At 41.8% G+C, this 16,084-nt stretch overlaps 1 protein-coding gene across 2 annotated transcripts; it reads left to right on the forward strand.

Moving 5' to 3' along the window:
* Positions 1 to 244: 244 nt before the first annotated feature.
* On the forward strand, positions 245 to 8,113 carry asb6 (ankyrin repeat and SOCS box containing 6). Of its 2 annotated transcripts, none has more exons than XM_005473092.4 (7): positions 245 to 395; positions 768 to 907; positions 1,026 to 1,201; positions 3,767 to 3,873; positions 3,988 to 4,096; positions 4,192 to 4,278; positions 6,840 to 8,113. In XM_005473092.4, exons 2-7 carry the CDS (start codon positions 798 to 800, stop codon positions 7,559 to 7,561), a joined length of 1,311 nt encoding a protein of 436 aa, XP_005473149.1. In that variant the 5' UTR covers positions 245 to 395; positions 768 to 797; the 3' UTR covers positions 7,562 to 8,113. The 2 variants fall into 2 exon arrangements, with proteins under 2 accessions (XP_005473149.1, XP_005473148.1); XM_005473091.4 differs by having other exon boundaries at positions 291 to 451.
* Positions 8,114 to 16,084: the final 7,971 nt, after the last annotated feature.

Below are 16,084 nucleotides of genomic sequence, written 5' to 3' on the forward strand. Positions count from 1 at the left end.
TATTAGGTGGAAAAGCCATGTCCGTGTCTGCAGCTGTATTAAAGATGGATGGTTTCCAGAAACCAGCGCCTGCTCCTATGTAGTTATAATTGATTATAATGAAAACGCCTCAGATTGCGGGAAGGCCTGATTATACACTAATTAACCTTTAAATACCCGAAATCACTATTTGGCATTTAAATTCTCAATAAATGTCTATGTTTCAATAACTGAAGTGGTGCAGTGTGTTTGCTTAGTTACTCATTTTTGATTGAAGGACACGGACTCGAAAGAGGAACCTTGTTTAGGCTTGTATTTTAAATGGGAATGAAAACAGCGTCGGACGGATGCTGGCGTGAGGAAAGCTTCCTGTTTTGAAGGGAGTCTGCTCTGAGTGACTTTCCTCTCTTATAAAAGTAATTTCGCTAAGACATTTATTTATAATTTAGCAAGTTAAGAAGTGATACATTTGGTAAGTCATGCTGTCATTGACTGCGACACTTTTGTCGCCATTTTTATAACATAACTGTCGTTGCGGTTAGCGTATGTTAGACAAACGGTCAGCTAACGTTAACTGCACGGGTCCAGCTAACTAATCGGTATTAGGAGTAAATATTATTTTATATGAAGGATTTTAAAACCACTGCGTTAGCCTGTTACTGTGACGTGTCACCCACGATATGAATACTTTTGTCAGCTGTACTCAGGAGATAAACTTTGATATCTGCGTTGCGTTCTCTGTTAGACTGACACACCCTCAGCACACAGCATTTCTTTTATGCTTTTAGGAGCTAACCTAGGATCACCGAGGCAGAGCCATGCCTTTCCTCCATGGATTTCGCAGGATAATTTATGAGTATCAGCCGCTGGTAGATGCTGTCATGTGTGTTATTGGACTGGAAGAACGAGATGACATTGGCGAGGAAAGGTAAACCTGGCTATTCGGTTACAGTCCTCTTTTGGCAGTGCTACACTGCCGTAATTAATTGTGTATCAGATAACACACAAAACATTACATATAAGGTGCTTCTTTCTCCTCCTGTCAGGAGTTCTGAGGAAGAATCCGCAATTTCTAGGTCTCTGGTGGAGCTTCTGGAGCAAGAATCCCAGTCAGAGGTGTTTGTGGAGGGGATCAGCTATGCCTTGTTCAAAATGGCAGAGCGGGGTCTGGTGCAGCCAGCAAAAATCCTCCTACGCTACGGAGCTGATCTCAACTTTGAAGGTTAGTAACAGTTTGGGGTGTGTTTTAGATAATGTGAATGTTTTTAACTTGACACTGTATACACATTTGTTTATTAAACCTTGCCAAAGAAAGAGAGAGATCATTTTATGACTGTGCTTAATGTCATTTTTTTTCCTCCTATGATCCAGTAGTCTTGTTGCCAGTCTTGTTGCCAGTCTGGTTCATACAACATTTAAGTGACAGTTGCTCATGCATTTTAGCAACATGCAACTTAATGAGCAAGGCAGAAAGAGACTGATTCATGGCTTTTTTTCCCCGAAAACCCAACTTTACCAGCACCCATACCACAGTGAAATTCTGGTTACCCAAAAATATCATAACATCTATGCTGGCTATAGGCTAGAGAATTGTGCATTTAAACAGGATTCCACATTCACTGGCACAAAGACAGTACGATAGTAAACACAAGCCCGATGTTGGCTATTTGCACATGTATCTTTATTGCCAATAATGATAGCTGATAAATAAAAATTTAAAAAAGCAGAGAAAGAAACACTCTTCAACCAAGATGTGATTGTTGATTTTGAATCACTTATCCACCAGAGGGCACTCTGCAACTTCATTTTTAGAGCACTACAGACACAACAATGAGTGCGTTGTCACCATAAATCATCATATATCAATATCGGTCTTAAAAATCCTATGTTGGTCCGGCTCTAATCAAGCGTATGTACCAACAAGAGCAAGCAAGCTGCTACAATACAAAATCTGTAGGATGAGAAAACAAATTGGAATAGTTTTCTTGGCAGTTTAAAGTTCATTCAGTGTCTTGCCATTCTAGCAAAATTTTCCGCAGCAGTTCCAATATCAGAATCAGAATCGGTATACTTTATTAATCCCTAAGGAAATTATATGGGTTACAGTTGCTCCAGTATAAATAACAGAAACAGACTAGACTATTTAACAATACGGTATGTTACGGATTTAAGAAATAGCACAATATATACAAATCACTAAATAATAAAAATCAAGGATTGACAGAGGTGATTATAAATAAATATCACAAATGTTGACAGGAATATTACAGAGTAGAAAGAGCGTGTGCAAAAAGAATGTAACTGTTGCAGTGTTTACAGTGTATTAGATGGAGGAGTTGTATAGGGAGATGGCCATGGGCAGGAATGATTTCCTGTGTCATTCAGTGATCATGATATGTCATATCATGATACGTGTACTTCAGAACATCAGATTCAGGTCCGCTCAGTCTTTTGTCAGTGAGCGTATTACTAAGATGTGTGTTCAAGCATCATAAGTGAGCTGATGTAGGCCCAGACTGCAGGAAGGGACATCACTAGGAGATGGCAGATGTCATTAGCAGCAGCCTCTGTGGTTCAAGCTCCAGGTCACGATGCTGGCAGAACTGCATTTTTGCAGCAGTCTCCACTGCTCTGGATAGTTTACCTTCTGTTTTCAAAAGCCTGGGGAAAAAAAAGTGTGTGTGTCATTTCTGTGCTACTGATTTGGTTGCTGACACAAAATAACCAAATCCAACACTCCCAATGTGCCGGTAAGCAACAGAAATGTTTGTTAGGCAATGAACTATAGCCAGTTATTTGCCTTCAAACATATTTGTATCACGTTATTAATGACAGGGACGCCTTAAAAATTCTTTCATAGGAATGGCCATATGGGTGGCACACTAAACACAATTTCCCGTTTTTTTTTATTATGCTGTTGTTAAATATTGGATACTTGAAAAATATGGCAAAAAAGAGATAAAGAAAAGAATTATATGCCTACGTAATTTCCTGCTATTAAAGTTGTTATCCCTGAAAATGGGTGAATATGAAAAACAAATACGCAAATTTTGGGGGGTGGCCAGCCCCCCCCGGCCCAATAGCACATTTGTTTCTTGCAACTGAAATTTTGCAAGCTGTCGCAAATGATATTCAAAGTGCTGAATACTGTTTTTGGCTTTCTAATATTCATCTCATTCCTTCCTGGGATAGTTCATTACAGATTACGTTTAATGACTTATACAAACATGAGACCACTGCCATTCTTCTACACGTAACAAGTAACACATGCATAATGAGCCAGTTATCGTCTATATATACTAGTGGGAAGTGCAGCATGTTTTTCTACTGTGATTAAACCTTCCAGACTAAGCCTAACTATGCTGTGGTGACCTCTGCTGGTTTCAGGCATGTGTTTTTCCCAGGGGTATAATTAGGGAATTCTTGCAGAGGCTGCTTCATTCACCTCTCACATTTCATAAAGTCCTCTCGCCAGCAACAAATGCTCCCACATACTGTGCAGTATGCCTCACATTTAGCTGTTTTTCAAGTGTTTACTCCTGTCTCTTCATGTCTTTTTGTGATCTCTCATTTTGCTTGTCTGTTACAGTTTTTCTTTTATTGCTCATGCTCTCTGTGTTCGGTTTTATACTCTATATGTGTGTAAGTGTACAGTAACTTTTATAGCTTTGCCCACACTCATTTAGGAACAGTGCTATATTGTCAAATCCTCGCCTGTCTGGTACTTTTCATCTCTGTAATGAAGACTTTGTTTTATACACAAAAATATTTGTTTTCATTTCTCAAGACCCAGTTTCATACTACAATCCACTACACATAGCAGTTTTGAGGAACAGGCCAAACATGGTGAAGCTGCTGGCCGGGCATGGAGCAGACATTGAAAAGAGGGACAGAGTGAGTAAACAGGAATCCATGACTTCTCTTTTGATTGATTCAGTCTTTTTTTTTTTTTTTTTTTTTTTTTTATCAGTAGATGGATTCTCTGTAAACTGTGTGTTATTTCTGTAGATCCATGAGAGCAGTCCCTTGGACCTTGCCAGTGAGGAGTCAGAGAGACTGCCCTGCCTGCTCGCCTTGCTGGACCTGGGTGCTGATGTGAATGCAAGGGATAAACACGGTGAGTTTACGATGGCCAACCTTAATTGTAAAATTTCCATTCATTCCCTTATTCAGTCATTCTGAAAGGCGATTGCTTTGATCTTGTCTTCAAAGGGAAAACACCTCTGCTCCATGCCTTGGCGAGCAGCGATGGAATCACCGTGCACAACACGGAGAACATCCAGCTGCTACTTGAGAGAGGTACTGACTCTAAAACGCACTCCAGGCAACACTTTTCCTTCTCATCTGCTTTTGGTCATTCAAATTCTTCCTCAAGCAGCATCACAGCTAAAACGCTGCATACAGGCTTTTTGCCACCTGCGCTCATTTTGAACCTGGAATAAACCGTGGATCTGATTCTTAACAGAAAATTGAAAGTGGAGCACAGCTTGTGCTGAGATCCCAGCATGAAGCAACTGACTAGTGACTTTTTTTTTTTTTTTTTTTTTAAGCCATAAAAGGTTTCATCTTCTGTAGGCCGAGGCTTAAATTTATTATTAAACTTCACACACTTACAAGTATTTTCATGTGCACAGTGACTATAGGGTTGGGACTTTTCTCTTTTCTCTTTTTTGATCTCGTCTGGTTCAGGTGTTTGGAAGCGGGTGTAATAAACACTTAAGTTTGTCCTCCAAAAGGCCAAACAAGGCTTGGACATTTTTGTGTAAACCAATGAATTTTATATTATATAAAAAACCTACACATGAGAATGTTTTGGGGTTTTTTTGTTTGCTTTTTTTTGCTCTAAAGTGGCCCCCAGCTATTACTGACATTTTCACTGTGGCCAATTCTGTTTTAGCGTTTTTTCCTTTAAGTGTAATTCAAGAGTGGATTTTAGATATCTACTTCTCAAAGACAAATGGGAATTTCTAGCATTCCAGGATGCATAGTCATCAACATCAACACTAAAGCTTCTTTTATGGTCCAGCAGAGGTAGTGTCTGTCCACTCCAGCCCAGGCATGGTCCGTCTGCCTGCAGTGAGCCACTATTGCTGGTGATGTTATTGGTCCATCAGTCAGCTGCAGAGAAGAGCGAAGTTCTAACATACAAAGAGTTGCACATGAAACAGAGTGTTTAGCCTCTGTCTGTCCTTTTCATGTCTCTTTGTCATGCAGTAATATCAGTATTGGAAAAGCAGTCATTTCTTGAAAAGGTGAAATTGTTATTTTCCATCTAATTTTTTTAATTATAAGATCTCACGAATTTATTATTTAAGATTACATTGCAGGGGGTTTATTAGTTCTTTAAACAATTGTAAGGATAAAATACATATAATGTAATAAACAAAGGATACAACAATACCTATGACATCTAAATAAATTAATGACTATAGAAGAAGAACATAATCCAAGCATCCGTCCGTTTTCTTCCACTTGTCTAATTCAGAGTTGCGCTGTGTTTAAATCGCAGCTGTCACAGGAGAACGGGGCAGGTCTCCAGTCTGTCGCAGGGCTAAACAATATGGAAAAGTTAAAAATGAATTTCAGATACAGTATTGGTATTATTATGCTAAAATAAAGAAGGTATAAAAGACAGACCGCTCACTGCTAAATGGATTGCCTACATTTTAAAATTAACCGCACTGCTGTCCAGAACAAAATAAGAGAGTCATTTTTATTTTAAGAATTTGTAAAAGTAGAGCAAAGTTTATCACACCGTCCACCTCAGCCTCCTCTTCCACCCATCCTGCGGTCTCTCTCTCATCCATCGTCCACACTGCTCCGTCTCAACTCTGCAGCCTTTCACCTCATCAGCTCTGCTCTCCGGGCCATGATACCCACACGTTTCAGCTGCTCTGCTCCAGATTTCACTCTTTATTTGCTTGGATTAGTTCTCCACACTCTGGACTCTGTTCACTCAGCTACGGTTCTCTGCTGCTCCACATCTCAGTATCCCACCCTGGCCCATTCAGCCCTGCAGTCATTGTTCATCTTTTATCTAACCACAGTCCCCTGTATAGCTCTGAGTCATCATAAAACAGTCTTCATATAAAAAATGTGTGTAAACAGTAAATGTTACTAGGAAACTCGACACGCATTGCTTTTTATTTTACATCAAAATATGATGATGATGATGATGATGATGATGATGATGATGATGATGATAATAATAATATATTAGAATATTGTTATTATCAGAATCATTCTGAGTAGATTTATTTACATATAGTTGAATTAAGAATGTATTCAGCCTTTATTAAAAATGTTGCTAATTTAAAAGATCAGCTGTTACTTTGGAAGAGTCCCATGAGAAAGATCTAAATTAGGATGTCAGTTTTTTGGCTGCACAAGGTTAACATAAGCCCTGTTGTCACTTATTAAACACCGGAAGAGCAAAGTCGTATTTGCAAATAATGGAGGGATAAAGATCAAAAGCCAAACGGTATTTACACAGCAAGAGAAACTGTGCAAATACAGACAGCAAAAGAGGCCAGCTCATGTTTTTTGTTTGATTCTCAAGTTATCTGAAACCGTTCTGAACACCAGGGAGGGCCTGTATCTGATGCTGGCAATTTGCATGATAATAGATGTGGGATTAGTTTTTGGAGCCTAAGCCTAAAAATGAGAATATGGGTTTTTTTGTTTTTGTTTTTTTTTTAAACATGCGCAAATAGATATAACAGGAAGTACTCTACTAAGACTTTTCAAATAACCCCTAAATTAACCAGTAAATACTGAGTTGTCTCAGTTTCAGAAGTGTTACAAATTTAAGCCTGTGTTGTAATCTGGATAAGTGCTGAGAGATGCTTCCTTTTCCGAAGGTGCTGACGTTCGTGCTGCGACTGTAGACGGTGAAACAGTCGAGTCGTCGTTGGTGTTTCTGGTGAAGGAGGCGCTGGAGGCTTCGGTGGAGGATGCTGCTCAGATTGGTAACTTCTGCCTGAAAACCACACAGCTACTGCTGGCTCACGGCGTGGACCCCAGCTGCTGTCTGAATGAGGATGGAGAGCCCTCCCTGACGCAGACGAGCCTGGAGTACTTTGACCTGCTCTTCCCCTTGGCTGTGCTCTTAATTCAGAGCGGCGCATCTTTGGTTTGCTCCAATCACAGTGACTCCTGTTGGTCAGGTTATAGCCTTCTTTTCCAGAGGCTCCAAACAGCCCTGCAGCAGTGCTCTGATCAAACTCACGCGGCCGAGCTCCTGGAGCAGGCAGAGATGTTGCTCGACCTGGTGAAGGTTCACAGCCCCACGCTGCATCTCTCTTGCGGGCTGCAGCTCCCCATGCCTGGTCAGGAGTCTCACCCGTACGCTCAGGCTCTACTAGACCTGCACAAGCACGTAGCAGAGCGTGAAGCAAGCCCCCCTGCTCTGCGATGCCTCTGTAGGGTATTTATAAGGGACCGCCTGAAGCCCTGGCCGCTGGAAGACAGAGTCAAAGCCTTACCACTACCAGACAGACTCAAATACTTTCTTCTTCCCGAGCACACGTACACTCCAAAGTCTGGCTGGGACTGCTTCAAGCCCCAGCAGAGCCAGCGCTGACGGTATAAACTGCTTACTACTATTTGTGTTGCTTAAAATCTGAAGTGAAAGACTGAACAAACTCTGTAATAATTTGTGTAAAATATTTTAGGATGTGATAAGTGAAGCGAAGTCTAACATGTCATTGAGGCCTTTGTTTAATTTCCAAATCTGTGTTGCCTGTGCCAAATTTACAGACAAAATTGTGTATATGTTTACTTTACTTACAATGTTGCATTTGTACAGATTAGTCTTTGAGTTGTCACTGCCACAGGGAAATACTGTAGAGGAGAAACAGATGCGTTTATAAAAAAGAAAATGCAGCACAATATGAAAGCCACCAGATGGCAATGTTGCTCCTGCATTTTCAAAGTTAGCTCAGACTTTGGAAGATTTAACTATTCACAGTGCAACCTATTGAAGTTGTTCCAGCACAGTAGGGTCCATCTATATTTTAGATCTTCAACGTGACGGTGATATACTGTAGAATTTGTGTAATTTCAAGCTTAATATGAAGATGTAATGACAACAATAATAACAATAAAAAAAAACCTTCCACCAGCTGCGACCTGATTGCTTTGTGTAGCAGTTTTTGTTTTGCATTTGTTTACACGTTAGTGCCTTTAATTGCCCAGGTAGTGGCAGTGCAGCTCTGAATGTGACTGTGACAGTGTACCGGTAAATAACAGGATAATTGGTGGTACACGTTTTCCTCATGGATGCACTCAAACCGCAAGCATCATTCGAGTGGATGCTAAAATAAGGCACAGGAGAAGGAGCGCGCCCCTAGATGTGTATGTGACATAATGTAGCTTTGGTGGCTGCTGAGGTGGAAAGTTTTACCTGGCTTTTTTTTTTTTTTTTTTTTTTTTTTTTGAATGCTTATGGTTAAATTCTGATGAATTGAGGGCCCAGTATACCCCCCCTTTACACTGTCGCACTTGTGCTAAACCCATTCTTTCCACCCATGGCTTTGGTAACAGGCAAACAGTCTGTAAAGAAGCAAGCGATGATGGTACAGGGAACCGTTGCTTACATATGTGTATGCATCCATGCGTGTGTGTGAGTAGCAAACTAAATAGGACATTGTGTTATACAACTAACCCCTTCCTGACATTGCTGAAGCTGGAGTGGCTCCAAGGCTTGCAGGCGCTCCAGCTCCTCTTGGTTATCTAGGTCACAGCCTCTGAGGAGAAGAGCTGCAGCAGCAGCAGCCCTGCATGACACACGCTTCACTCTCCTGTCTGTCTGAATCTCCCTGCACACTCTTGACAAAACCTCAACACTGGCCCTGGTCGAATGAGGGGAAGAGTGGGAGGGAGATGCAGGAGGCAGAACAGTGGAGGGAAAAAAAAGACATTAAAGATACAGAGACGCCATATGTGGAATGGTTGTGAGAGCGGTCATCATGGAGGACACATGGAAATGGTAATATTAGGCTGAATTTATACTATACACTGGCAGCAGGAACATAATCTGCCCAACCAAAAATGACAACAGTGGTGGGGTGGGAGTTTAAAAAAAAAAAATAAAAGGAACAGGCTTCTTCCATAGAGTCCAATCCTTTTGCTTGTAGAAGGTGATAGAATAGAGATAGTAGGGGGCGGGGAGGGAGAGGGCTAAGGCAGCATTCTCCATCCAGCATTTATTGGAAAACGGTGCGAGTGAAGCTCTGTACTGAAATTAGTTATTGATCTATTCTCTCCCTGAAGCCCATGGGTCTTTCCCCACCACACCTGCTCATTCTCTCATAGCCTTCTTTCACCACAGCTCATTATATCCTTCAACCTCTGCTGCGAACTGCTGCGTGTTTTTTGCTTGTTTTGTAGTTCCTTTATTCACTTCAGACCACTCTGTCTGAGAGACAAGAGCTTCCAAAACAATTCTACAGAGTTCAATATCAGAATGGATTTATGAGGGCTGGTGCCATTAGAGCTGCATGTTTTATAAATTTAAAAAAAAGTGACTCACAGCAAGTTGGAATAAAGAAAAATCTGAATTCTCTTATTTCATGCTTGGGATGTTGACATATTTATGCAAAGATAAATTTTTTTGCTAATTGCTTTTGCAATTCTTTATTTCTTTTAGCCTTAAACACTCACGGACCCCATCAGTTTCTTTTGAACTCTTTAACAGAATACTAAAGGACACAGGGATACCTGAATATTTGATGCCAGGAAAGGAAATGTCAGAAATCTTCAAGAAATTAATTTTATTCATATAAAGGTGCATTTTCTGAACAAACTCTTTTTTGCCTGTAAGGACCACATAAAGGTATTGTGATCAAAATTACATATATTACTTTATATTTCCCTTCATGTCTGTGCTCCCTGGCTGAGTTCCCAGCTTGCCCTTAACCTTTTCATTAACCACTACATCACCGGCTGAGAGACGTTCCGGTCTATCCGGGGCCTTTTCCTCTGTGGAGAGCAGCCTGTGCAGGATCTCCTTGTCTTCCACTAGACAATGTCTAGACGCGGGATAATTGCAGACATCACTGAACACTCAGCTGCTGCCTGAAGCCTCATGGGAGTTGAGGTGGACTTTGGAGGGAAATGGCCAGCAGTCAGTGAAGGGGTTGGGAGCTGGAGGGGGTTTCACACCGTGCAGTCACACCCCTTTAGATTGGGTGTTTGTGTGTTTTGTTTTGGCTTTATTTATCTTTTTGCCCAGGCATCTTCATATTGTGTGTGTGTTTAATTGGTGAGAAGAAGAGTGTGGGAGAGGGAAAGAGAGTGTAGACATCGAAACACACAGCGCTCATACCCACAGATGTGGTGACTTCATCAGACAAACATGTACCCCTTCTTCTCGCTCTGCTGAAGTGCACTGAAATTAATGGCTGCTAACACCAAGACGAATTTGGATACCAACGTATTTCTTGCAATCACGCTGCCTTCCAGACTGTATATACTTTATCTCTTGCCTCCACACAAGACTCTTGAGCGTGTAGCTTTGACTCGGTGCTGGGATGTTGTGTGCGTGTGTTTGTGCACATACTCTTATGGAGGGGAGGGGGCTGCTGGTTGGTCAGAGCGAGAGAGAGAGAGATGGTTGCAGGCCATGGGGTTCATATCGAGCTGGTGGGACTTAATCTCAATGGGGCTTGATTGGATGTAGGACAGCTGAATCCTGTTGGGGCAAGCCACCTTCCTCATTGTGCTCCAGGTGCTGGTTCCTGCTTTACAGCGGCACACTCTGACTTGTGTCCTTCCATCATGAACAAATATTTTATCTATTTTCAGCTTTTACCATGGATCCCACCCCCCCCTTTTTTTCATAGATACTGTTCCAAAATCTGTTTGTGCACCAGTAGGGTTTTTAAAGCCTCCTCTTTGGAAACAGAGTAACTCAGACATGTAACCAGAGCAGCACTGACACAAAACTTGTTTTCCTCTTTGAGGGAGAGCCGTTATTGAAAGTGTATAACGCGGACAACTTTTCAGCCTCAGAATCCAGCTCCTATTTTAGAAGCTCTCCAGTCCACCACCCTCTGCATTTCTACAACAACTGACGCCATTTCACAGAAATTCCAGACTACTGGCGCCTGAGCTCAGCCTCCAAGAAGGACATGATGAATAGGACACACCCTTGGTATTCTAGTGAATGGTACGATATATGGCACACTGCGGTGTTACAGCCCAGATTCACTGCAGCCTTTAGCTGCTAGCTCTTTTTAGTGCCGTTTTTCTCCCTCTGTGCGTTTCATTTTTTTTTATTTATTTATCATTATTATTTTTAAAGGGGCTCGAATTTGAGTGAAATGCACTGAGGCACCAGTAAGGCGAGCTCCAGCTCTTTCCAGCGCTTGGTTCCTGATCCACCTCTTTGTTGTGGTCTATGCATGCCTGCTCCAGTCACATGACTGCGTTTCTATGGCAACTCGGGTTTGAGTAATCATTTGCGTTACGACCTTTATTCCCTTGAGGAAAGGGGAGGGGGAGGTTAGACTGAGCCTGTAGAAAGAGGGAGCAAGAGGGAAAGAGAAAAGAAAGGCAGAAGGGGAGCGGCGGAGAGGCACAGGGAAAGGAAAATAGAGGGGAAAATGTTGCCTTTACTTGCCTGTATATATTTTATATCGTATCTTAACTGCTTAGCAGCTTTTTCCTCGCACTGTTCAGCAGATGGGAATAAATAAAAAAAGAAAAACCTGCCACTAAACACTGGGTTGTGTGCTTCAGTTTCGCCATAATGGCTTGTATTTTGTGACTCACTCTGCGACTAGGGCAGAAAAGTGAGTTTAGTTGCAGAGAGGCAGGCATGCATGTTTCATAAGGGCGCGCGCATACACACACACACACACACACACCTCCCCTTCACTTCTTCTCAGAGGAAAGGCAGCTCTGTGCCACATGTGCAAGTCTCAGCAGAAACAGATTCTGTATGTTCCTGTTTCTTGCTCTCCCGGCTCCGTTGTCATGGTAACCGAGCTCGTTCGCCACTGCTCTCCCTCTCTCTCTCTCTTTCTCTCCACTGTTGGGTGATTCAACCCATCAGTTGGGTTGTGTCATCTCCTAGATGGAGTTTGTAGCCCTCACTTCTCCTAAATGGGAGTTGCTCGGTTTGTGCTCCTGTTCCAATTTGATTCTTCTTTAATTAAAAGAAAAAAAATGCATATATATAATATTAATAATAATAAATGGTGTGCCTATATATCTGTGAAGGGTGGGGCCAGTCGGTGGATTCTGTGGGTGTCTTCTAACAACAGTATGGGGGGGGCTGATCCAGTATTGACAGGAGCTGGGCTAGAGGGGGTTGGTGATAGACACTATGGGGGTTGGTTGTGCGGTGCTGGTGGTGGTGGTGCTGGCAGCTTCCAGGTGCCTGAGACTGGGTCTGAATATGAATGAGGGGCCCCTGGTTCTCCAGAGATGGCGGCTGGGGAGAGAGCAGCTAAAACCAGAGGCCAGCAGAGCCTGGCTGCTGGTTGAGAGGCCCCCACAAGCTGCTGACAGGAGCTGGAGCTAGCCATCACGTTAATTAGCGTTTTTTACTCTTGCAGCAGCGAATAGGGGGAGTGGGTTAGAGAGGGATGTGGGGGTGGTATATGACTCATAGACACAGTATGGTTTATTCATGATGGAGGAAGGGTGTGTGTGTGAGAGAGAGTGTGTGTGTGTGAGGGAGAGAGAGAGAGGGGAAACCGACATTTGATTTGCACACAGTCGTGTGTGTGTGTGTGTGTGTGTGTGTGTGTGTTGCCTTAGTAGATCACTGATTGGCACCAAGCCAAGATATTATTATGTCTTCAACACTGGGCATTCACTGTTATTTTCATTCAGTTTTTTTTTCCTGCAATTTACAACTCTCGTCTGAAATGAGATTCTTTTTCTTTGAAACCAGATCTTTCTTCTGATTTCGCGGGGCACACGTGCAACAGGAAATTTTACACAACACACGCTTATTTCCGCGTCTGCTGAGACTTTATTGATCGTCTTCTGTTGAGGCCTGTCTGAGAAGCATGGGGCTGATGAAATGGTCAGAGGTGCCTCCCTCACAGGTGACCTGACCTTGTCTCCCTCTGCCTCAGCCCCCAACAGTGATCCCTGACCCCGTGAGGGATGCACATGATCAATAGATTGGTCTTTTACCCACACCGAATACCCAGATCTCTCCCCAATCCAGCTCAGGCAACGCCGAGGAGGAGGAGAGCTGCTGCAATGTACCGAACATTCAAGAAGGGTCTGCGAGCTTGCCTCCTACCAGAGAAGGCAATGTCTAAACCTAGGTGTTTGTTTGTTTGTGTGTGCATATAAGAGTGTGTAAGGGGAGGTTGCATTACAGCTACGCTATTGTCTAATTGTCTCTTCTTATCATTAGTGACAACCATGACCTCTGTTATTGGCATATCTGCATTCTGCCTGCACTGCAGAGCCTCCACCACACTACTCGCAACGTTTTCTCTCCCAAGAGCGGCAGGGCCCATGCCTCATAAATACAAACACAATCTCTCCTACACCTCCTGACTGCAGGACAGGACTCCACACATATCTGCCCGTGGAGCGCAGCCCATTTGCATACATATTAAAGTGACGCCTCAGAAAAAAGGAAGAGAGAGAAAGAGGGGGGATGAGGGTAGGAGGAGAGGGGAGGGCGAGAGCGGGTATATGCAAACAAGGCTTTCATCTAATATGCAAGAACCGGCATTGCTCTGGCATAAATCTGCATCTGAGCTCAGGCAATGCGAGCAGACCCCATTTGACAGTAAATGGGCTAGGGATGGCTGTCAGATTCACAGGGGAGCTGTGTGCTACCGTACAAAGAACAGGGACGATTGATCAGTATGGCATGTCGCATATAGCAAGAACTACAAGGTTACAATTTTGCACGCTAAGTTAAACTTATAAATGGGATTTGGGGGTGTGTGGGAGTTTACAAAATAGTTCAACATTCACTAAACTAAATAAAATGTATTAATTAGTGAAATTTAGACTTGCTTGTAATCACATTTACTTTTTTATATTTAATCAGAACATGGCTAGGATAATTTTTTATGCTAAGCTAACCGTGCCATTTCAAGCTTTATACTTGCAGAGCTTTAGCAAAAACTTAGCAAGAAAACAACATCATTGTCACTGTGTGTCATTACCCTCAGCTCCTTTTGCATCTACAAAACATGGAACATTGCATTATAGAACCGCTGAAGTGAACATCCATTTGTTGGTGGTAGACTGGATAAAACGGAGGGACACTGTGATTGGTTGAGGCATTGTTCTCTGTTGTGGTTGATTATTAAGTTTTTAACTCTGACTTACTAAACAGCCAAACACATCTAAAGGCAGACAAAGGCAGACTTTGCAAGGAGGTACATTTTCACTGCTCAAGAAGCAGGTTTATCGAAGTCCAGCTCCTCTAAATGTCGAGGAGCTGGACAGACTCTCATTGCCATAAGACCTGTTTTAAATATATTTTTAAAGAAATTCACATATTTATATTACATACTTAAAAAGAAAAAAAAATGATGTCACTACATTGAATTTGGATAGATTTAGACATGGAAAAATATGACAACATTTTGAGAAAATGTGCAATTAATTACTTTGTTGTTTGTGTATCATTCAACCTTTTTTTTTTTATCTTTTTCCTATTTCAGTTTTTTAAATTTCATCATTCTTTTAATTTAGAGCTTTGGGTTGCAAATGCGGTGGAGGAAGCACAGTTGGAGTCAAGGATTCTCTTCACCTGCATGTGATTTATTTATAAAAAAAGAAATACTGATAGCCAGGACAGGTTGGTGGTACGAACAACCAAAAAGGAGCTTCTACAAACAAACTTAAAACCGTTAAAAAAAGCATTAATCAGTTAGCTTATACTATACACTCTTACCCAAAACATGACAAAGATATTCTGTTTATCACTTCTGAGGCTTCTATACAAAAATCACAAATACAGAAGTTTATTGACAGTGATTAAAAGACTATCAAACTCTCCTGTGTTTCTAACTACTTGGTAAGATCCTAATTCCCCCCTAGTATAAAGAGACTATTTCCTGTATGGCAGTCTGGACCTCAAAGATGGTAGCAACATAAAACAGAGCAACCTTAAAGCATTCTGGTAATACTGATAAGCCAACTTTGCAATAAATTATTCTAAATACATGGGCCCATTGTGTAATTATTTTATAGTATGAAATGATGACTTAGGAAATGCTTAGGAGGATTACCAGAAATACTCATTTTATTTCACCTACTTAGGACTTCAAACAAACCTGAAGAAGGAATGGTCTACAGCCGCATTAGCATCACATTCACAACTAAAACAATAACTCTATTTTGCCGACAAGATGTAATAAAACAATAGAAATTGCCATTCTAGCATTTTGTGGGCTATATGTAGCCTTAGTCCTCTAGAGACATACCGGGTTACCCTGTGACAGGGCTGTCGGTTGGACATTTTAAATGTATTGGTGGTTTCAGTTTGAGCTTTGTGGTTCAAAAAAATCGTTTGTACTTTGAATCACCATACACCATATTATTACCTCACAGAAGTGTGTCCCACTGACGTATTCATAACTTGGAATTTAAAAAAAAATTCCATTGGGGAATTTTTGAGAGCACAATATGCAGGTTCAAAGTCAGAATTCAAACAGGTGACAGTAATCGTAATCATTCATAATATTAAAATTACTTTACAATGTTCTGCTGGGAAACCTTGGTTCCTGGTATTGACTTCAGCATTGTTACAGAACAAGCACACTCTGACAGCATTAGCATAGGGCAACATGCCCTGCAATACTGTAAAACCTGCTCGGGAATGGCTCAAGGATCATGAAAAAGACCTGAAGACATTGTCTCGTTTTCCAAACCCAACAGATCCCAATCCCATGAGCCATTCACAGAAAGACTGTAGTTCCCCCATATTAGCTTCTCTTCATGGGCTCCCTGTTAAATCCAGAATCAAATTTAAAGTCCTCCTCCTCATATAGACAGTCTTTATTAATAAACCAAAAGACCACTTCACTCTCAGACTGTGGGCTTCGTTTTAGTTCCCAGTGTATTTAAAAGCAGAATGGGACACAAAGCCTTCAGTGTTCAGGCCCCTCTT

Source organism: Oreochromis niloticus, linkage group LG12, assembly GCF_001858045.2.
Source record: "Oreochromis niloticus isolate F11D_XX linkage group LG12, O_niloticus_UMD_NMBU, whole genome shotgun sequence".
NCBI lineage: Eukaryota > Metazoa > Chordata > Actinopteri > Cichliformes > Cichlidae > Oreochromis > Oreochromis niloticus.

Excerpts from the sequence above, each read along its gene's own strand:
- asb6 (XM_005473092.4), top strand. The coding sequence starts at position 798 with ATGCCTTTCCTCCATGGATTTCGCAGGATAATTTATGAGTATCAGCCG. Across the intron at positions 1,202-3,766 it reads AGCTGATCTCAACTTTGAAG|ACCCAGTTTCATACTACAAT; the intron begins GTTAGTAACAGT and ends TCATTTCTCAAG. Across the intron at positions 4,279-6,839 it reads CCAGCTGCTACTTGAGAGAG|GTGCTGACGTTCGTGCTGCG; the intron begins GTACTGACTCTA and ends CCTTTTCCGAAG.